General features: G+C 60.0%; 2 protein-coding genes across 8 annotated transcripts; one reads left to right on the top strand and one right to left on the bottom strand.

The window, feature by feature from the left end:
• Positions 1 to 20: 20 nt before the first annotated feature.
• On the top strand, positions 21 to 15680 carry Ddx54 (DEAD-box helicase 54). The gene is made up of 20 exons (XM_078039069.1): positions 21 to 236; positions 1726 to 1855; positions 3783 to 3853; positions 4308 to 4496; positions 4615 to 4664; positions 6037 to 6078; positions 6178 to 6273; positions 6926 to 7047; positions 7133 to 7194; positions 7305 to 7436; positions 8402 to 8612; positions 9492 to 9626; positions 9971 to 10201; positions 10286 to 10359; positions 11005 to 11226; positions 12370 to 12512; positions 12597 to 12710; positions 13204 to 13308; positions 13662 to 13774; positions 15098 to 15680. The coding sequence occupies exons 1-20, from the start codon at positions 63 to 65 to the stop codon at positions 15328 to 15330; spliced, it is 2649 nt and encodes an 882-aa protein (XP_077895195.1). The 5' UTR covers positions 21 to 62; the 3' UTR covers positions 15331 to 15680.
• Positions 15638 to 21428, bottom strand: Cfap73 (cilia and flagella associated protein 73). 7 transcript variants are annotated; one of them, XM_078039072.1, is made up of 8 exons: positions 21257 to 21425; positions 19900 to 20014; positions 19175 to 19279; positions 18694 to 18894; positions 17980 to 18282; positions 17574 to 17732; positions 16253 to 16341; positions 15638 to 16146 (listed from the first exon to the last, which is right to left on the bottom strand). In XM_078039072.1, exons 1-7 carry the CDS (start codon positions 21310 to 21312, stop codon positions 16258 to 16260), a joined length of 1023 nt encoding a protein of 340 aa, XP_077895198.1. In that variant the 5' UTR covers positions 21313 to 21425; the 3' UTR covers positions 15638 to 16146; positions 16253 to 16257. The 7 variants fall into 7 exon arrangements, 6 of the variants coding, with proteins under 6 accessions (XP_077895198.1, XP_077895197.1, XP_040145373.1 ...); XM_078039071.1 differs by having other exon boundaries at positions 15638 to 16341; XM_040289439.2 differs by having other exon boundaries at positions 15638 to 16341; positions 17980 to 18201; positions 21257 to 21424.
• Between the last annotated feature and the right edge of the window lie 677 nt (positions 21429 to 22105).

Genomic DNA, 22105 nt, shown 5'->3' with positions numbered 1-22105 from the left:
CCCGCGCAGTTGGTACGTCCCGCAGGCTCCGCCCCCTTCCGGGTTCGGAGCGCCGGGCCCGCATGGCGGCCGGCAAGCGCGGTGCGGCCGGACCTCGGTCGCCAGCTGCCATGGCCCAGTGGAGGAAGAAGAAGGGGCTCCGAAAGCGCCGGGGCGCAGCCTCCCAGGCCCGCGACAGCGACTCGGAGGACGGCGAGTTTGAGATTCGGGCGGAAGATGATGCCCGGGCGGGGAAGGTAGGAGCGTGCGGCTGGCGCTCGCGGGGCGATTCCAGGCAGCGCCTCACGGCAGCAGTCGCCCCGGGAGGCGCGTGGAGGGGGTCTGTCGCTCCAGGACGGGGCTCAGGGCCGCCCGCCGGGGCACACGGGCGGCAGTCGGGCTCAGTCGCGACCCGCGGCCGTAGCCCCGCTCCTTTGTCGCCCCGGCCTTCGGGCCTTGCAGCCGGCCCTGGGTCGCGCGCTCCTCATTGGCTATCTCGGCCCAGGGGGCGGATCCCCATTCCCAGCCGTCCAATGAAAAGTGCGGGTGCGGAAGGACTGACAAAGTTTGGGACGGTCTTGGGAAATTGAATTAAGGGGATGCCAGACCCAAGTAGCTTGAGACAGTGACGCCCCCAGGCCGCTGGGAAACTAAAAACACGCTCATTTCGTGTTTTTGACCATTTACTATGTCTCAGGCCCCGAGCTGAGAGCCTCACCCCCGCCTATGGCTAACTATTGGAATCCCTATTTTCCCAAGGAGGAAATGAGGCCTCCAAAGGTTAAAAAACTTGACAAGGATTACAGAGCTAGAGTGAGCGCACTTAAACTCGGGGTTTAGATCTGGCTCTAAGGCCTGTGGCATTCTACTACCGAGTGCCAAATGAATGCAAATAAGTGTGGACACCAAGCTGCCAGAAGAGCTGCCGCCCGTTGCTCTCCACAGTCCGGTGCCCAGCTGTGCCTGGCACGGAGTAGGCCCCGGGTACGGTGATGAATAAATGGGCATTTATATGAAGTGAAAAGACTGCACCCCGGGTAGGGCTGGGATAAGGCCTCATTCCATTTTCCCAGCCCGGCCAGCGCCTGGCACTAAGTAGGTGCTCCAGTGGGTGCCAAGAAATTGCTAGAGGCAGTGAGGATGCAGGCAGCATAGGTGGTGAGTGCAGAGGAGGAGTCATACTGTGTTGGAGTACCAGGGGTTTTGCTATGGCCCAGCCCTGCACCAGCTGTGGGATGCAGGAGAAGTTGCTTAACCTCTCTGTGCCCCCACTGTATAGAAGGCAGGTGATTATATGTGCTCCAAAAATTATTGAAAAGATAACTACACTGTGTCCATATATGCCACTCACACAGTCAGTGTGGCAGGCGCTTGTGGTTTCGGATATCTTGCTCACCTTTTCATGACAGACTGTCCCTGGTAAGGGCCATGTGACAAATCTTAGGCTTTGTGGGACTGTATGAAAGTCCTGGTGTTCTTTGGCCCTTTTTTTTTTAAATGTAATCCTTTAATATGTGAAAAACATTCTTAGCTCACAGTCTGTACAAGACAGAGACAGAGTTGGAATTGGGCCCCAGGCGGGGTGTCTGCAGAGCCACTGGGCACCCATGCTGTGTCCTGGCTCAGCTGAGGAGACCTGTTAGTGAGAAATTGATGGAGGTGGGGAGACAGGCTGTGGGCAGCCCCCTCTGCCTCCAGGGTCTGACTGCTTGGACTGATTGTGCCTGGTCTGTTCTCTTCTCCCAGCTGGGACCTGGCAGGCCCCTGCCTACCTTTCCCACCTCAGAGTGCACCTCAGATGTGGAACCAGACACCCGGGAGATGGTGCGAGCCCAGAACAAGAAGAAGAAGAAGTCTGGAGGCTTCCAGTCCATGGGTGGGTGTGCCCCTGGAGCATCCAGGGCTTCGGGGAGCAGCAGCAGCAGGTCATCTGCCCTCTGCACTGAGCTGCAGGGTCTGCTCTTGGCCCAGCACTGTGCCAGGGGTTAGGTGGACTAGCACAGCAGACCTGGAGACCAAGGCCTTCAGGGTCTTCTGGGGACAACAGGCCTGAAGCAAGGAGAAAGCATGTAGAACAAGCCCCAGAAACAGTGACACGGTGCAGGCACAGCCAGACAGCAGAGGGTTTGCTGTGTGACAGCATGGCATGGCAGGGGGGCAGAGGCGGGGAAGGTGGCGGAGCACCTGTAGCAGAAACAAAGCTGAACCCTTCTATCCCTGAAAACCTTCAGCTGCTGGGGCAAGGGTGTGACATCAAGATCAATATGTTCATAATCCAGCCAGGTGCAGTGGCACACACCTATAAGTCCCAGTTCAGGAGACCAAGGCAGGAGGATCGCAGACTCAAAGCCAGCCTCAGCGACTTAGTGAGACCCTGTCTCAGAGTAAGGGATAAAAAGGGTGAGGGCTGGGGCTGGGGCTCAGTGGTAGAGTGCTTGCCTGGCAAGCTTGAGACACTGAGTTCGATCCCCAGCACCACATTAAAAAAAAAAAAAAAAATCCCTCAATAAATAAACAAAATAAAGATATGAAAAAGGGGGTGGCTTAACAAGGCTCTAGCAACTCAGCAAGGCCCTCTTTCTAAATAAAATACAAAAAAGGCCGGGGTGTGGCTCAGTGGTTGAGTGTCCCTGGGTTCAATCCCTGGTATGGGAAAAAAATCATAACCATATATATGTGTAATATTATATACATATAAAACCTTAAGAAAGGACAACTTTCCAAGTGTGACCTGAATCATGTAATTTGATTTCTTTTGGTTAGATACATGTATGCCAGAAAGCGCTAAAATAAATGCTCTGTCAGGAATAAATTTGCAAGCTATGGGACAAAGGGTTATCAGCCCTAGTGTACAAAGAACTTATAAATCAGTAAGAAAGCATCCTGAGGGAGAAGTGGGCCAAGAGAATGGATGGTCAGTTCTCAAAGGCCGTCCACACCGCTGAGCTCAACAACAACGTGCTACACGTCATCAGTGACCAAAGGAGAGCCAAAACAGGGTCTTGTGTACCTTTCTGAATCCCAAAGATGAAAGATGGGACACAAGCTGCTGGAACTGTGCTCTCGAATCTCAAGGGCACCAGCTCCCCCAGCCCACACCCTACTGGGCCCCAAACCTCCTCTCCAGCACCCGAGCTTCACTTCTCAACACCTGCGCTGCGCCTGTCCTGGGCCCTTGTCCCTTAGCATCTTTTTTATTTTTTTTTTTAATTAGAATTTTGAATGAAAAAAAAACAATACAGCGAGTGTCACATATCTGTCACCTAGCTTCAACTGACTTCAACACTTACCTCCTCACCAGCCTGGTGATTCTGAAGCAAACCCCACATCCTCTCATGGTGCCCATGATCACATCACACAGGTGCCTTCGGAGACCCTTGTCAGCTCTTGGCATTATGAGTGGGCTCACACCGGCATCCGCATGAGCTGTGTCCACTGCAGTTTGCAGACCCCGCCCCCCTCACTGAGGATTGAACCTGGTACTTGGGGGCTTCACCACTGAGCCACATCCCCAGCCCTTTTTTATTTTCTGAGTCAGGGTCTTGCTGGGTTGCTAAAACTATTCTCAAATTTGCGATCCTCCTGCCTCAGTCTCCCCAGCACCTGGGATTACAGGTGTGCGCCCCCCCTCCCCCGCGCGCACTTGGCAGACTTGCCTGTTAAGTCTCATTTACTCTTTAAGATTCTGCCTTGCTGACGTCTTTTTCTGGGTATCTGTCTGTCCGTGAAGCAGTCATCTGTCTTGTAGGTTGTTCTGTGCCCTCCGGGGCCGCTCCAGCCCTGACTGTCCCCGTCTCCTGCAGGCCTGAGCTACCCTGTGTTCAAAGGCATTATGAAGAAGGGCTACAAGGTGCCGACGCCCATCCAGAGGAAGGTAAGGGCTGGGAGGGGACGTGTGGCTTTGCCCTCCTCTCTGGCCATGTGAAGGCCACCCCTTGTCCCAGGTGTCACAAATCTTGCCCCCTGTTCTCTAGCTTACCCATTTCACAGGTGGAGGACGTAGGGCCAGCAGAGTAGAGGCTTGGCCCTGGGTCATGCCCCCTAGGACTGCCAAGCCTGCCATGCCACCCACAGGACCCATCATCACTTGTCCTCAGCTGTTAGCTCCTGGGAGACTTTCCTTGGGTCCTGAGGAGGAGGCCTAGGAGGAGGTGGAACCTAGCTCACCCTGAAGAAGGCTGCCCCTGGTCCCAGGAGGCAGGCGGGTGTCTGCAGGAATGCCATCAGGGCTGCGACAGGCCCTGCCCATTGCTGAGAGCCCCTCCTGGGCCCACTCCCCACTGGGTTGGGCGGGAACTGACCACCCCGCCACTCACCTGTGTCTGCAGACCATCCCAGTGATCCTGGACGGCAAGGACGTGGTGGCCATGGCCCGGACCGGCAGCGGCAAGACGGCCTGCTTCCTGCTCCCCATGTTCGAGCGGCTCAAGGCCCGCAGCGCCCAGACCGGGGCCCGCGCCCTCATCCTCTCGCCCACTCGGGAGCTGGCCCTGCAGACCATGAAGTTCACTAAGGAGGTGCGTTGGGGTGAGGTCTACAGCTGGCGCTGACCTGGGTCCCCAGGGGCGTGAGCGGGGTGGGTCCTCTGGTGTCACCCTCTCAAGCGATTTCTTTCTTTCCTCTCCCTCTCCACAGCTGGGCAAGTTCACCGGCCTCAAGACTGCCCTGATTCTGGGTGGGGACAAGTAAGGACCCCCTCACCCCATGTCCTGGTCCCCCTGCGCCACAGTCACCAGCGTGCCCACATGCCCCTGTGCTCCAGGACGCTGGATTGACCGAGCCCCTGCTGCTCAGTCTAATGGCAGCTTCTCTGCACGTTCAGACCAACTCACGCGCGCAGGCGCACCGGCCGAAGCTCAGGCCGGTCCTGAGGTTCCTGAGCGGGTCTCCTGGCTCCCAGGCCTGGGTGGTGTGGGTGCCGTGCTGAGGGTCGATTCAAAGCAGCATATGAAAAATGAAGGCCTGACGCAGGCGGGTGCAAGGGGTACGCCTGTTGTCCCAGCAGCTGGGGAGGCTGAGGCCAGAGGATCGAGAGTTCAAAGTGAGACCCTGTAATACCAAATAGGGCTGGGGATGTAGCTCAGTGGTTGGGTGTCCCCAAGTTTAATCTCCAGAACCCAAAGGAAAAATGGAGGCCCGGGAGCAGCGGCTCACTGCCAGGTGTGTCATTCCTTGGGTGCTGCCTCCTGTCACAGAGGCCGGCTCGGAGGTGAAGGGCCCAGGGCAGTGAGGAGATTCTGCAGTAGAGCTGGGCTCGGTCCATTCTCCTGCCTCTGTGCAGTATCTCCTCCAGGCAGCCCGTGTGTTCTGCCCTTGGGAAGCTGCTGCTCTCAAGTCTGAGTTTCCCTTCAGTGAAATTTAATTTGATTTTATTTTGTTTTGGTACCAGAGATTGGACTCGGGGGCTCTTAACCACTGAGCAACATTCCAGCCTTCTTCGTTCTGTGTTTAGAGACAGGGCCTCACTGAGTCGCTCAGGGCCTCTCTGAGTTTCTGAGGCTGGCTTTGAACTCGAGATCCTTCCCTCTCAGCCCCCCCGAGCTGCAGGGATTACAGCGAGTCCACGGCACCACACAGGGTTTTCTCTCTCCTGTGTGTGACTGAGGGAAGGATCAGCCTTCCTAAGCTGTGCCTGTCCCAGGATCCTGACTCCTTCAGGTGCCCCATGAAAACTGTAGAGGAGGACTGACCTTGAGATTCATGCCCCAGAGGCTTAAGGACGGGCACGGTCGGGCACCTGGGTTCTGGTTGAAGTGGCAGTGCCAGGGTTAGCTGCTGGGCAGCACCCTGGGTTAGAAGCAGCCCCGGGCTGTCTCGCGAGTCCCGGTGGGGAAAAGGCGGGTTCTGAAGGCGAGCCTGTATTTTCTGGAGCTGTTTGTACATCTCAGCTGGTACCTTTGGTCTAGGCCATGCCTTTGCCTAGCATCTCAGTGGTAGCCTTTCCCCAGTTGCAAGTCTAGGATCTGTGTCCCTGGGAAAGGGTGTGGGGACTCGCTGGGCGTTTGGTTACGGGAAAGGGCAGAGACTCTTCTGTCAACCGGACTCTCTTCTCCCCAGAATGGAAGACCAGTTCGCAGCTCTGCATGAAAATCCTGACATGTGAGTTGGTAGACCCGAGCTGATGCCAGTGGCTGGTGGATGGCAGGGGACTGTGGTGGTGGCCTGACTGGGGTGACCTTGCCTGTGATCCCCTTCCAGAATCATCGCCACCCCCGGGCGGTTGGTGCATGTGGCTGTGGAGATGAGCCTGAAGCTGCAGAGCGTGGAGTACGTGGTTTTCGATGAAGCCGACAGGTGAGGCTGCAGTTGCCCCCGGCGCTGTTGCGGCTGCCCCCAGCTAGGAAGGAGAGGGTGCGGGGCTGGCTGGCCAGGGGGAGGGCTCTGTCCAGAGAGACCTACATGGCCACAGTCTCCAGATATGGGCTGCAGATCACAGGACGTGCCGGAGCTCATCTGGGGCACTTTGGACCAATATTTTTTAGTTTTACATTTTAAGAATATTAAAAAGAATAATTAAGGTCTAGCACATGTTTTCAAAGAGATTAAAAATAGAAAAAGAGTTGAGAGCATGGACATAAAGATGGGACCCAGCCCCACTGTTTCTTCAGCTTTGGGAACTTGGTCAAATCATGGGTAACCCTGGGCCGAGGCTGCCTCAAGAGGGAGGAACAGCACGCGCAGGGTGCCCTGGGGAAGAAAGGTGGAGACTTGTGGGTACCCACCCCTGCGTGGGGCTCAGGACACGGGCAATAGGGTGAGAATTTCAAGGTCATTGTCACTTAGGCTGAGGTTGTGCCTTAAGGAAAGGGCAAATTGAGTTAAACATGAGAGTTGGATGTCAGCATAGGTGGGGAGGCTGTGGCCATGAAGGTGGCCATGAGGGTGGCGGGTTGGCTGGAAGCTCCAGGTGGACCCCCGCAGTGCCCTGTGCCCCCCTCCCCTCCAGGCTCTTTGAAATGGGGTTTGCGGAGCAGCTGCAGGAGATCATCGGCCGCCTCCCTGGGGGGCACCAGACGGTGCTGTTCTCTGCCACGCTGCCTAAGCTGCTGGTGGAGTTTGCCCGGGCAGGTGAGTGGCAGGGGTGGCTCTGGACTCGGGGCGAAGTTGTTTGTCCCAGCCCTTGGTGACCCCCGTCTCCCCTGTGCCCCCGCAGGCCTCACGGAGCCCGTGCTCATCCGGCTGGACGTGGACGCCAAGCTGAACGAGCAGCTCAAGGTGAGGCCACAGCGGGCCCCTTGCTCAGACCCGTGGCCTTGGGGGGGGGCGGTGGGGGACCTGGCAGGCCCGTGGCCTACAGAGAGCCCACCAGCTCCCTCTCCCCGCAGACCTCCTTCCTCCTGGTGCGTGAGGACACCAAGGCCGCAGTGCTGCTGCACCTGCTGCGCAACGTAGTTCGGCCCCAGGACCAGACGGTAGTGTTTGTGGCCACCAAGCACCACGCCGAGTACCTCGCGGAGGTGAGTGGGCCTGGTGTGCCACGGGGTGGGAAAGGGAGCAGCGCCATCTTCCTCCTGAGCCTGGACCTGCTCTTCTCAGTGTGGCCACCAGAGGGCGCGGGGCCGGAGCTGCAGGGAGGGCAGGGCTCTCCCTTCCCTGAGCCGATCCTGAGCACACAGAAAGTCTAGTGTGGTCGCTCTGGGTCCTGGCGGCCTGGGCACAGCTGTTCACAGCCCCTGGCCTGGCTCCATCCATCTGCTTTCCCCTCTGTCAAGGCTGCTGTGAGCCATCTCCCGGCCATCCTGTCACTCTGCAGCCAGATGTCAGCCTGCACTGCGTCAGGCACAGTTCACACCCATGGGGGTGCGGGGTGCCCTGGGAGTGCAGGCAGTTCCATGGCTTGTGTCAAACATGGGTACCAGCGTGACCCTGTCTACGGAGTCCCAGTCACCCAGGAGGCCGCGGGCCCTGCCCAGCCCCTCACTGCCTCCCTCCCCCGCCTCAGCACATCTGGCCCTGTTGTCCCAGGTTCCTGATCCCCTCGCTCAGCCTCCCCTATGCAGCTGGGGTCACCCGTGCATGAGGCCAACAGCAGTTCTTAGAGAACAGTGACGGTCACCTGCCTGCTGGGTTCCGGGCTCTTCTGCACACAGTGCCTTGGGCTCAGTCCTCAGAACAGAGCCTCCATGAGCAGCGTGGCTTTCCCCTCAGCCCAGGGCAGGGAGGCCCAGGAAGAGTCAGCCCAGGCTATTCCGGTCAGTGCTGGCTGCCTCCAGAGGGAGCTCTCTGCGCCCGCCACCAGGACAGGGGCCGGCCAGAAGTGATACTGGTGAGGGTTCCAAGTTGGGGTCACTGAGCAGAGCTAGGTTTCAAGCTGGGGGTGCCAGGCTGCGGGCTGGCCGGGCTGGCCTCTGCACATGGCGCTCTGCCCGGAAGGCGAGCCTCCTTCACCTCCCTCACCTCCCTCCTGCCCTCCTCCGAGCAGCTACTGACGGCCCAGCGGGTCAGCTGCGCCCACATCTACAGCGCCCTGGACCAGACGGCCCGCAAGATCAACCTGGCCAGGTTCACACATGGCAAGTGCTCTGCCCTCATCGTGACCGACCTGGCTGCCCGGGGCCTGGACATCCCGCTGCTGGACAACGTCATCAACTACAGCTTCCCCGCCAAGGGCAAGCTCTTCCTGCACCGCGTGGGTGAGCAGCCAGGCACCAGGCCTGCTGGGAGCCGGGGCGTGGGGACACAGGCGGACAGGTCCTGCTGGGCAGCACGGCTCTGCTTCTGCAGAAGCCACTCGCCCTATCCTGGGCTGTGTCTTTCTCTTGCTGTGGCACTTGACAGCATGGCCCTTCGGTCTCCTCGGGGTCCCCTCCCTGAGACTCCATGTCCTTGGCTACCCCAGAAGCTGTCTCTACCTTTCTGTCCTACACAGGTCCCTCCCGCTTTGTTGGGCCGAGATCCGGGCTGCCTCCCCTCGGCCCTGCCTGGCCACCTGCTCCGTTAACCTTTCCCTAGGGCTTTGCTCTACCCCGGCCCCGCCTAACCTCTTTGTCACAAAAGTCACAGCGTGTCTGTGTGCTTGGGTTGCCATTACAGAGTACCAGCTGTCCCCTGGGATGGAGGGCCCACCCTCCTTGCATGGCCTTGTTTTAAGTAGTTAGAGCAGCAGTGCCACTGTGTCCTGTGGAGGCCACATTTGGGGCACTGACCATGGGGACTTCAGCATGGCTGGGGACATGGTCCAGTCCCCACTCATGTTGGGAGGCTAGCACAGGCGCCGTGTCCCTTGTGTGCTGCTTGGCTTGTATGGGCAATGGTGCCTTCACAGGTGGGGAGATGGAGGCCAGGGGGGTGACTAGCTGGCCAGGTGGCAGCCAGGTGACAAAGTGGGCATGGAACCCTGTAGTCCTTTCAGAGACCCCCCCATTGCTGTTCCTGTTGCTCTCTGGTGACAAAGCTGTCACCGTGTCCTTTCCTCCATCCCCATAGAATATTTGTAACACACTTCACCCTTTTAGCAACTGCGAGTGCCCAGCCCAGTGGCTGTTGTGCTTGAACCACCATCTCCTCTTCAGGCCGTGTGGCCCGCGCTGGCCGAAGTGGCACAGCCTACTCCCTGGTGGCCCCAGACGAGGTTCCCTACCTGCTGGACCTGCACCTGTTCCTGGGCCGCTCCCTGGCCCTGGCGCCACCCCACCAGGAGCCTTCAGGTGAGGGGAGGCCGGGGCAACACAGAGGGTCCGTGGTCCATGGTGCATGTAGGTGGGCGCCCTGTGCTGGCCTTGGGAGGCAGCAGGCTGGATCTGACCCCAGGAGAGGACCGCACCCGACCCCCAGTGCTAGCGGTCAATGCGTCAGTAATGGCGGCCGCTCTGCTGGGACTTCATCTACACACACAGCAGTCGCCTCCGGCCCGTGCTGGTTCCTGTTCTGGCCCAGTCAAGTCTGCTGTGGCAGCTGCTCTAACAGTGACCGCTAGAGGGCCTGGGGGGCGCGCAGGGCCTGGGCAGGTGGGCCACCAGCTTGTCCCTCAGCGTACCCTGTGGGTTGGCAGGTGCTGCGGGCACCGATGGCATGCTGGGCAGGGTGCCGCAGAGTGTGGTAGACGACGAGGACTGCGGCCTGAGGAGCACCCTGGAGGCGTCCCTGGAGCTGCGGAGCCTGGGCCGTGTGGCAGACAACGCCCAGCAGCAGTACGTGCGCTCGCGTCCAGCACCATCGCCCGAGTCCATCAAGAGGGCCAAGGAGCTGGATGTGGCGGGGCTGGGCCTGCACCCCCTCTTCAGTGAGTCCTGCCCCGGAGGTGAGGGGGGCGCGGCAGGTGGCAGCCCAGCCCTGCAGCCCCGTCCTCACGCCCTCTCCCTGATAGGCACGCGCTTCGAGGAGGGGGAGCTGCAGCGGCTGAGGCTGGTGGACGGCATCAGGAGCTACCGCGCACGCTCAGTGAGTGAGGGGGGCAAGGCACGCAGGTCCTGCCAGGACCAGGATCACAGGGTGCTGCTGGCCCCTGGGGGACCCTGCGGCAGGGTCCATCTGCGCTTGGGGTTTCCCAGCCCTCAGCCCTGGCTCCTCGGCTCCCAGAGACGCCCTCAGTCCGGACCCTGCTAGACCACTGCAGGCCCTGTGGGGCAGCTGTGTCCCCCACCTCCAGAGGTGACTGAGGCTCACAGTGGGAGTGATGGGCCCTTGGCCTACTCTGACCCAGACGCTCGCCTTCCCCAGCCCACCTCCCTTCCTCCCTCTTGCTTTCCCTGGACACCCCGCCTTGTGTACCTGGAGTGGGTTGCACAAAAGCAGGGAAGGTGGCAGGTGGCCTGCCAGCCAGCAACACACAGAGCTGCAGAGTGCCCGTGGGGCGCACCGACTTGGGGTCTAGATGGACTGGGGTTGACAGCCAAGCTTTGGCTTTCCCTAGCTGTGTGACCTGGAGCAAGTTACTCACCTGCTCTGGGCCTCCTCTCTCACTGTGAAATGCAGTTAACCAGGGTGCCTATCTAGCCACCGGGAGGGATGTCCACAGAGGGCTCACCCAGCTGGCGAGAGTGGGCAGGGGGCCCATAGGCAACCGACTTGGTGTCCCCTGCACAGACCATCTTTGAGATCAATGCCTCCAGCCGGGACCTGAGTAGCCAGGTGATGCGTGCCAAGCGGCAAAAGGACCGCAAAGCCATAGCCAGCTTCCAGCAGGGACGAAAGGAGCGACAGGAGCGTCAGAAAGGTCTGGCTGGCCCCTCCCAGCGATGCCCTGCACCTCAGGAGCAGCCCGAGAAGGAAGAGAAGGAAGAGGAGGTCGAGGGAGAGGATGTAGAGGTACGGGCGGGGTCTGGGGCCCTGGAGCTGGGGCTGGGGGAGGGGTGGTTACGTCCCAGCAGCCCACAGGGCTGTCCTTGGGGCTTTGGGCCCCCCTTGGGGAGGCGCCCATCTCTGTCCTCTAAAGCCCGGGGCCCAGGCTCAGCATCTGCAGAGCACAATCACTCGGGGGTCGGGGGTCGGGGGTCGGGGGTCAGACATGTCAGACCCAGCAGCGAGGCCTTGGGCCTCCACGCCCGAGGGAGGACAGACCAGAGGGAGGGCGCCACTGCCTGGTCGGAGGAGCAGGAGGGCCCAGGGCTTGTGGTGAGCGGCCACCGCGCCTGCCGTAGCCCTGAGGCGCTGTGGGTGGGTCATCGTCCGTTCCAGGCTGAGGCTCAGGCAGGTTGGAAGGGGCAGAGGAGGGATGTGGGCAGCAGCCAGGTGACAGGAGCAGCATCAGATAATGACCTCTGAAAGGCAGCTGGAGGATCATGACGGGTCCTAAAGTGTCCCACTTGCCTGGCGGAAGGTCCCCGGATGGTGACAGCACCTGTCTCTCTCTCTGGTCCCGCTGGTGGAGGGTTTGGTAGGCACAGGCATAGCTGAAGGCCCCAGTAAGTCCTTGTGTGGAACAAGCCCCGGCGCAGAGACGCTAGGGCTTCGCCTCGGTCACACAGTTTGGGGGCCAAGCTGGGACTAGAATGAGGGTTTCAGAGTTGGCACCCTGCCTCCTCATCCATCCTGCCTCTGATGGCCAAGGCAGGGGTTATGGTGTTCGTGCAGATGGGGAAATGGGTTCCACGGGAGACCTGTTCACCAGCTAATGAATGGGAAAGCCATGCTGGGCACAGTGGCCCATGACTGTAGGCCCAGCAGCTTGGGAGGCTGAGGCAGGAGGATCAATTCAAAGCCAGCCTCAGCGACTTGGTGAGGTTCCCAGCGACTTAAGGAGACCCTGTCTCAAAAAATAAAAAGGGCTGAGAACGTGGCTCGGTGGTGAAGCGCCTCTGCATTCAATCCCCAGTACCCCCAAAATGGGAAAGCCAGATTTGTAAAGCCCCTGGAAGCTCTGGACCCTGAGCTCTGGCTGGGCAGTGGATGTGGAGAGCCATAGTGGCTCCCCAGGGGCCACAGTTGTGACGCTGGGCCTCCTGCCTGCAGCATGTCTTCACAGAGGTCGTGGGCCAGAAGCGGCAGAGGCCAGCACCTCACGGAGGAGCCAAGAGACGGAGGGCGGAGGCCCAGCAGCGGGACCAGGAGTTCTACGTCCCCTACCGGCCCAAGGACTTCGACAGCGAGCGGGGGTGAGTGACCAGCTGGGTCTTGGGTGGGCACCGGGACCCTCTGGGCCACGTCATCCCCCCTTACCTTGCACACCCTCCCTTCAGGCTGAGTGTCGGTGGGATTGGGGGAGCCTTCGAGCAGCAGGTGGCTGGTGCCGTTCTGGACCTGATGGGGGACGAAGCGCAGAACCTGACCAGAGGCCAGCAGCAGCTCAAGTGGTGAGTGCAAGTAGGCGTGCCCACTGGGGGGTGGGCTGTCTGCTGTGGGCTCCTGTCTGTGCCCCATGAGGTCAGGATGGTGCCCCTTCCTTGCCTGCCTGCCGGTGATCTGGTCGCACACTGCAGGGTTCTTGCCAGCTCTCCTGACAGGCTTATGACCAGTTTTGCTCATGAGGTCTCTCAGTGCCACTCTACCTGGGTCACAAAGCCAGGAACTGGTAGGTGGGGACTGGAACCTTCCAGGAGGACCCCAACCCCCACTTCAGTGCCATTGCCAGTCCTCTGACCCCCTAACCCCCTTTGAGACCTGGGCTGCCAGGGAAAGGTGAGGTGAGGTGGGCAGAGCACCTGCTGGGCCCTGGGCGTGGCAGCACTGCTTTCCTTTGATGGCCCAGGGCCCATGCAGGGGCCCCGGTGAGGGAACAGGCCCCCCAGGGAACCTGGGCATCCCAGGCCATCTCCCTCATGGCAGCCCCACTAACTCCTCTACCAGGGACCGGAAGAAGAAGCGGTTTGTGGGACAGTCAGGACAGGAGGACAAAAAGAAGATCAAGACCGAGAGCGGCCGCTACATCAGCAGCTCCTACAAGCGGGACCTGTATCCAGAGTGGCGGGGCGGGTTGGGCTGCTTCCTTGGGGGCCTCCTGTGCCAGGGGCCTGTACCTGCTGGGGCGGGGCCAGGGGAGGGGCGGGGCCAGGGGAGGGTGGGGAGGGGCGGGCTGCTTTTTCAGGGGGTCTCCTGTGCCAAGGGCCTATACTTGCTGGGGGCGAGGCCAAGGGTGGGGAAGGGCCAGGGTAGGGGCTGCTTCCTGGAGGCCTCCTGTGCCAGGGACCTGTACCTGCTGGGGCGGGGCCACATGGTTTTGCGCCCCGGCTCCTATAAGCGGGGCTTGTGTCCGCTGTAGTGGGCAGTAGGGTACCACGTGAAATTTCCTTAACATGCCTTCCCAGCTACCAGAAGTGGAAACAGAAACAGAAAATTGATGATCGTGACTCAGAGGAAGAAGGGACATTTGATGGGCGAGGTCCAGCCCGAAGAGGTGGGAAGCGAGGGCGTGGCCAAGGTGAGTAGCAGGGCGGGGAAGGTGAGCACGCTGGTGGACAGAGCAGGTGTGGTCACGTTAGGGAAAAGCAGCACAGAGAGGAGCCCCAGGTGGGCACTGCCAAGGCCTCGGAGCTCCCACTCCCCTCTCACCAACAAGACCCTGCCCCCAGGCCGGCTGATTGTGGGGCTCAAAACCACTGCCCCTGTGAAGTCCTTCAGTGGACTTGACCTGGGCTCTCCCAGTCACTAGCACCTGCTGACAGTCACTGAAAGAGCTGTGCCGCTCCGTGCCTGTCCCTGATCTGCCCACCTCAGGGGGAGGCGCTGGGATGGACATGGCACAACCATCTCACCTGCACCAACCTCAGCTGCTGCAGGTTGGACCTGGGGGATCGAGTGTGGGGAGATTGTCTTGGATGCTGGCAGGACTGGGGTTCTCTGGCAACACTGTAGAGTTCTTTTTACAAGAGCTGACGGTCAGGAGGCTGCTTTGATCCAGGGAGGAGGCGGTGTGGGGAGGTTGGGAGATGTCCCTGGAAGTGAGGGCTGGCGAGTATACCCCTGGGCCACCTGGGGCTTGGTTGATTTGGTCCACCTTAGATGAGATCAGAAGCCACTCCATCTGCCAGAGTCTTTAGTGACCACACACTCTGGCATGATCCGGCATGGAGCAGTCCCTAGGGCAGACCCCTGTGTGCAAGGCCCTGGGGCAGCCCGAGGAGCAGAGAGGCCACTGCCTGCCCTCTGACCCCACTCAGTCCTCCTCGTGCTCTGAAGGGATTCATCTGCAGCTGGGCCCCTTCTAACCCTGCCCCCAAACACTGCGGGTTAGCCTACTGTTAGGGAGGTACAGGTTATGTCCACGACATGTCACACATGACCTGTGGGGCTAGGAGACAGTGTCTACTTTATAAGCAGGGAAACGGGGCTGAGGACAGGGACTGAACGCAGGCTGCCCAGCTGCCTGCCACCCTCCTCCTGGATCCACCCCTGGGGAGAGGGGAACTTGGCACCATGTCCCAGGCTCCTTTGGGTGGCCTTAGCCTCTACTTATCTCTGCAGCCCTGTGGGGCTGGCCGCTGCCTGCCCTCTGTGCCTGGGGCTGCCAGGGCCTGCCTGTCTCCTGCCCGGGCCGCATCCCCGCTCCTCTGGTGTCCTCCTGCCAGTGCTGCCTCCTCTGTCTCCTCCTCCCTCTCTCCGGCTGCCTTTGACTCTCCTCTTTCCCTCTCCCTTCTCTCCTGGTTAAGTACCCACTGCATACCAGCCATTGAGGGCCACAGCATTGAGCAGGGCAGGGACGGGGCAGGGAGGAGCTGCTCAGCCCCCGATTATGTCCTGGCAGGTGCATCCCAGCCCCGCACCCCAGGTGCCCCCACAGGCCACGTGCGCTCCGAGCTCAAGACCAAGCAGCAGATCCTGAAGCAGAGACGCCGGGCCCAGAAGATGCGCTTCTTGCAGCGCGGGGGCCTCAAGCAGCTCTCCGTTCGCAACCGCCGCCGGGTCCGGGAGCTACAGCAGGGCGCCTTTGGCCGGGGTGCCCCCTCCAGGAAGGGCAAGATGAGGAAGAGGATGTAAGGACCAGGACTCAGCCCGAAGCCTGGCCCCAGTGTGGACACGAGCAGTCATTTCCCACGAGCTACTGGGGGGCTGCCTGCAGGAGCTTGTGCCCTGTGGGAAGGAAGTGCCTCCGGCCACAGGAGCAGCCCCTGCCTCTACCAAGGGACACTGGAGTTAGGCCTTGGAGCCTGTGTAGGAGTTCGCCAGCAAAGCCAGACAGGCAGGACCCAAGGTGGCAACTGAGTCACTGCTGCTGCTGCTGTGAGTTCTGGGTTCAGAGGTCATGGTCACATGGTCCCAGCCCGGAGTGCCTCAGGCTCAGTGATGGTTTTCAACATGATAAACCTTTATTGAGTACCTCTGCTCGACCTGAGAGTGGAGTCTTCTTGGGGAGACGAGGGGAAGACACAGGTCGCGAAGCTAATGTGGCAGTTGAGAGTGTTTGTGTACGCCCCATGTGATGCCACCTGGGTCCCCTGAGGGTGCTCTATTGGCTCAGAGGGGAGTCAGCTGCCTGTGTGGGCTCAGGACAGGCGAGCTAGGGCCACAAGGCCAGCTGCTGCCCTCTGGCTGTGAGAGGTCAGAGCCATCCTGCTTCTGTCCTGCTCAGAGCTCCTGTCACCCTGTTGAGGTTCTGAGAGTCAGGAGCCTCCAGTGGCTGCCCTTCAGGATGGCCTGTCCCCGGCAGAGTACAGAGCTGCAGGCCTCTGGATGTGCGGCTTCTGGGTAGGGGGTGCCCCGCACATTGCCTGCAGCCCCTTGCTGGTCCACCTTGATCACACCAGACACGAATCTAGACACTGCGGCCTGGGCAGGCACAGCTCCGTCTTCCTCCTGGGAAAACAGGTCAGGGCGGCCTGGAGCCTGCACCCCTAGTGAGCCTAGTGAGCGTGGGACCTCCTCCCAGGGCTGGGTCCCTCAGCTCCCGATCACCGTGCACCTGGGTCAGGGCTGGGAGGTGGTGGCCACAGGCTCAGGCTGGCGATGTCTGGTCAGCATGGCAGAGAGGTCCAGGATGAAGAGCTTCACCTGGGGAACAAGTGCAGCCTTGGCACATCGCAGCCTCTAGTGGATGGCCAGCCTCCCCACCACATACAACACCTGGGAGGCTGCGAGGTAGGGGTGGGGGCCGGAGGCCCCAATATTGGGCAGCAGCAAAGCCACCTGGTTCCCAGGGCTGTTCAGGGCAACTCCTCCCCAGACAGTCCACGTTCCCAGCTGTTGGTGTTCACTCCTCATGTCACCCTTTTTTAAAACCCATTATGTCCCAGTGTCCTATGTATAGGACTGAAACCGAGCAACAAAGTTACCATAGAGGTGTTATTTATCACTCAGTTTACGTTTTCATGTGTGTCCCTGTCCCGGATGTGGGGTTCTTTGGGTGGGGCATACTCATTGGTTTGTGATCTGTTCATCTCCATAGGTGAGTGGCCCTCCTTTCTTGTAATTAATATGAACATGATACTAAGAATCCATAGATCCACTGTCATGGGCGTTGGTGGCCAGCTCACCACTCACCATCCCTGGGCTGCCCTCAGGTTTCTCACCTAAGTGAGCATCTGAGAAGGGAACCTTCCAGCAAAGATTGAAAAAGCATAATGAAGTTGCCAGGTGTGGTGGCGCACACCTGTAACCTAGCAACTCTAGAGGCTGAGGCAGGAGGATGGGTAGTTTGAGACCTGGACAACTTATTGAGGCCCTATCTCGAATTTTGAAAAGGCCTAGGAATGTAGCTCGGTGTTGGCAGAGCACTCATCTAGTCTGTGCAAGGCCCTGTGTTCAGTGCCCAGTACTGCAAAAAGAAGAGGCCTTGTAGGCCATGTTGTGTGTCCTACAGCCTCTTCAACCTTGAGAAGCCAGGTGTGCTCCGTCCACAGGGACGTTTGGTGGCGCCACTGGGCTGAAAGGATGTATGGTGCCTAATCTGTGCTCAGGCTCCCTAAAGAGGCCGAGACCCCTCGTGCCAGGAGCAGATGGTCAGAGTGTACACTGTCTCAGAGGTGTCACTGAGACTGGGCACAAACCTGGGGTGTCCAGCAGGCACCTGACACTCGGCACAAGGTGCCCTAAGACCCAGGGGCATGGGGCTGTCTTCTGCACAAGGTCACCGTCAGAGCCGAGATGAAAGGCAGGGTGCTTGGGCGCTGATGCAGCCCACATCCGGGGCTAGCGCCAAGTTTAGCCAGAGAAGGTGTTGCCCTGGGAGGGTTTTGAGGCGCCGCGTGTTTCTGAAGGACATGACATCACGGGGAAAGCCTCACCTGCTCCAGCTGCCCCTCAGTGTCTTCAATGTCCAGGGCTGGTGGCTGCCTCAGGTGCTGGCACACTGTCTGGAACAGGTTGAGCGCTGACATCCTCGCGCGGCCCAGGAGCAGAGTCTTCTCCGCTGCAGTGTTCTGGATCTGAATCCACTTAGATTCCTGGAGACCATACACCCGCCCGGCTCCCGGTTAAGGCGGGAACGGGTCCTCCAAGGGCTGAGGCTTCCCCCATCCACCTGCACCAGACAGGTGCACCCTCGGGAGGGAGCTCAGCATGTCACGTGCCCCCTCGGGCCAGCCCCTGGGGCCCCGTAGCGCACTCTCATGTCTGACACCCCCCTGTTAGCCAGCCCGCCCCTCCGGAGTGAGAGGTGGCGCCCGGCACGCGCCTCCCGGCAGGCCGCACCCACTCCAGCGCGCGCTCCCGCGCGGACTCCAATCGCTCCCGCAGCTCTGCTCGCCGCTGCGCCTGCGCGAGGAGCTCGTCCTGCTCGCTGTCCCGCAGCCGCTGCAGCTGCGCCCGCGTCGCCTCGAGCTCCGCCAGCCGCTCTCGCTCCGTGAGCCTCAGGGCCACCTGCGTGTCTGCCAGGGTGTCGAAACGAGCCACCAGCTCTGGGACCTCCTGGAACTGGGACCGGAGAGGGATTCCCTTGGCCCTGCCCTCCGTGCCTGGGCCGCCAACACTCCAGCGGCGCCTCGATTTGCTCAACTGTGAAAGGGGGGCGTCGCATCTCGCTGACCCCAGGGTGTCAGACGTGAGCCCCACTCCACCTTCCGACCGCCACCATCAACCCTCACTGCCTGGTTAACATTCGTTCCTGGGTTCATTCAATTAGTGATACCTGTTGATTATTCGGATTCTCCCCACCTGCCACACACACATGCCTAATTGTGTGACATCGGCTGTGTTGACTTTCTGTAAAATGGGGTTGACACTAACAGAACCCACTTTACTGACTGCGGGGATGATTCAGGAACAAAGCGTGCTGCCGGTATACAGTGAGCACTCAGTAAGTGATGGTTCCTGCATACAGTCAGTGCTCCATTAGTGCTCCGTCCATGCCAGGGGATTCTGTCGCTGCAAGGTGGAGCTGGGCCCTGGCTGCGCTCCCCAGCTCACCTCGGGCAGCTTTTCCAGCGTTCGCTCCAGCAGGCGCGCGCACGGCTCCAGCCTCTGTAGCCGGCGCTGCAGCCGCGCGCGCTCCCGCCGCAGCTCCTGGAGCTGAGCCCGCAGCCGCAGCGCCTCCGCCCCCTGGCGGTCCGCGCGGTGTCGCTCCTCCGCCGCCCGTTGCAGCGCGCGGCCGCGCCGGATCTCGGCGTCCTGGGGAGCGGGACCCAAGCGACTCGGGAACTTGCGGAGCTGAAGCTCGCCGACGTCTCCTCCTCGCCCCGATACGCACGCTGAGTCACCAAGGGTGACAAACACCCGCCCGCGGGCCAAGTTCTGCCCAATCTCAGATTTGGGTCCCTCGCCCCTTCTCCTCCTCTCAGGCTGTCCCTTTTGCGTTACCAAACCCATCCTTTTACTTGTGTGGACCCCTGGCCCCTGTTGGATTGTACGGTGTGGGTCCCTGTGACCTCCCCCAGCCGTCGCCACCTACCTGCAGGAACTTGTCAAAGCGGACAAAGGACCCCTTGAGCTGCTGCTCTTTCTGTACCAGCTCTGCCCAGCGCTGTTCCAGGGCTGTCATCGTGGTGTGGAACTCCTGGGGGTGAGGAGCGGGGTGGCTCTGAGTTTGGGGATTCAAGTCATCCGATGCTTTCAGTTCACCTTAACCCCTCCGATCCACTGTCCGCTCCCCGGCTCCAGGAAGAAGCCCAAACACCCTCCTGTAGCCTGAAAGCCTGTGTCCCTGCCCTGCCTGGTCTCAGCCTCTCCTCCTGAAACTGTCATCCGGCCACTTGGTCATCTGTGCTTTGTCCTTGCCTCCCTGTCTTTGCATAGGATGGTCCCTTTTGCCTGTTTCTTTCCCCACCTTCCGAACCCATCTCCCCTTGCTGAATAAGCCCACTTGCCCCTCTGCGAGTCCCAAGACCTTCCTCCAGGAAGTCCTCCTTGACCACTAACACAGGGAAACAGGGGCTTCCTCTGGGCTCCCACGGCCTCGGCCCAGTGCTCCCCCTCCTAACGATCCCCATCTGGTCACTTGTCTCTTTTCCTCTCTAGACTGTAAGCCTCCTGAGGGCAGGGACTGTGATGGCACTCCAGATCCCAGCCCAATGCCCAGCACACAGTAGGTGCTCAGCGCACCCAAAACTGCTCTCACTTGATTCTCCTCTTGAAGAAGAGGAAGGCAAGGCTCAGGATGGTCCAGAGGAAGCTCACCTCCCTCTGGGCTTGCAGACCCTGGTCTGCAGCTGCCAGCTCTTTCCTCTTCTCCAGGAGGCGCAGCACAGGTGGGAAGTGGCCCACACTCTTCTCTGGTGTCTTCCTAGAGGGGCTCAAGAAGGAGGTGGAGGTCAAGGAGGCAAAAATCAGGGCTCCCCAATTCCACCCTCGAGCCCAGATGTCCCTGCCAGCCACCACTGGCTACTGAATTCTTCACTCATTGGGTGGGTTGACCTGAGCACCGCTGTGTGTCAGGACTGCTCTTGGTGCTGGAGCCACTGCAAAGAAGACAGAAAAGAAAGTCCCTGTCCCCCCCCCCAGGAGCTGGAATTCTCCTGGGGCCACAGAAGATGAAGCTAATCAATTATAGTACTGGTAGGCCATGGCAGACCCCAAGATGACGATGTAAGCAGACCAGGGGAACTTCGACAGGGAGTCAGGAGACCAGGACAGCCATGCCAAGACCCCCAGGGAAGGGACGGTGGGGGGCGGTGAGGCCAGAAAGAAGAGCCAGGAAGCGGGAGGCGGGGATTGAGAGCAGAGAGGTGCCCAGGGCAGGTTGCAGCGGGTCACGGTGAGGGAGGACTTTGGCTGGACCCTGAGTGGGATGGGAGCCAGGAGGGGCTTTGAGCAGAGAAGAATTTCCTGTGGCTGTTGTGAAAAGAAAAAAGAAAAAGAAGAAACTTGGTGCAGAGCTGCAGGAGCCCAGTGACCAGCTCCGGAGATTCTGCAGAGAACACCATGGGTCAGGGAGGGCTGGGGAGGGCAGAAGGGGTCCCTCCAGGGCACTAGCTGAGAGCAGGGCTGATGGAGGGCCAAGGGGGTGACCTCGGTGGGCGAGGGATGGTGTTTGAGGGAAGGCTGTGGGGCCAGCAGGTGGGGTGGGGGACCAGCTCCCTCCTGGGCCGAGCTCTGGGGTGACCCTGTTAGACCCAGTCAGGGAGCTGGCCAGAAGTAGCAGGGTCCAGGTGACCTGCTCTCCCAGAGGGGCTAGACTAAGGTTTCATTTGGCAAGGGTTACCCAATGTGATCGGGGACACCCCACCGACCCATTTTGCAGATGCTAGGACTGAGGTTAGGACACTCGGTGGCACTGGCCAACTCAAAGCAGGCACTCCTCCCCAAAACGCAGTTTCCCGGTGGGGGAGCAGCCCAGGGGGCACCTCCCTTCCTCTCCACCTTGGGGCAAAGGATTTACTGCCTGAGCCCTCTTGGAAGTCGCGGTTCCTCTGAGAACCTCAGCTTCTTCTTTCTCAGTGTGAACTGTCCAGAGGAATGGGGACCCAGGGGCTGGGGGAGCAGGCGTGGGCCACCCGCCCACCGCTGCCTTCCTCCCTGTCTGCATCACACTCACTGGGACAGCTTCTCCTGCAAGATCAGCCGGAAATAGTCCTCCCAGGGCACTGCCATCGTCCCCGCGCTCGCCTCTCTGTCTTTAAACCTGCTGGAGTCTTGCAGGAGCCTACGAGGCCCTAGGAACGCGGCCGCGCGCGCAGGACTCCCAGGAGGCAGTGGCCAAGCGGGCCCTGGTTGCCTGGGCAACCAACGACACAACATTCCATTGCCAGGCTGTGGCCTGGGGAACCCACCCAGGGAGAGGGAGGAAGGGAGTGGCGGAGGCGGGAGGCGCTCCCCCCACCCAGCTCCTCCACCTCGGGTGCAGTGGGGAGGGGGGTCCTCCACCAAGTTGTTGCCAAGGGAGGCCGGCGGCGCGGGGGCGCACGCCTGTCATCCCAGCGTCTTGGGAGGCTGAGGCAGGAGGATCGAGAGTTCAAAGCCAGCTTCAGTATTTTATTGAGGCCCTGAGCAATTTAGTGAGACCCTGTCTGTAGATAATAATTAAAAAGAGCTTGGGATCGGTCGTAAATTTCCCCCTCGGTCAATTCCCAGTACTGAAAATGAATCAATAAATGAATAAAATATAAAAGGGGCTGGGGACCCGGCTCAGTGGTAGAGCGCCCCTGGGTTCAATGCCCAGTATTGAAATAAAGAGAATTTGGCCAAACCTCTTCCCGGCTGGGTGGGCCTGGGCCTCACTAATGTGCCTGTGTGTCCACTCAACCATCAGAAAGAATGTTAGGGCTTAAAAAATAAATAAATAAAAATAAAAATGGCTGGGATGTAGCTCAGAGATAAAGCTCCCTGGGTTCAAACCCTAATATAGCAAAACAGACATCATCATCATCATCATCATCATCATCAT

The sequence above is a fragment of the Ictidomys tridecemlineatus genome, chromosome 2, assembly GCF_052094955.1.
Source record: "Ictidomys tridecemlineatus isolate mIctTri1 chromosome 2, mIctTri1.hap1, whole genome shotgun sequence".
Lineage (NCBI taxonomy): Eukaryota > Metazoa > Chordata > Mammalia > Rodentia > Sciuridae > Ictidomys > Ictidomys tridecemlineatus.
This window is presented reverse-complemented; position numbering and strand designations above follow the sequence as displayed.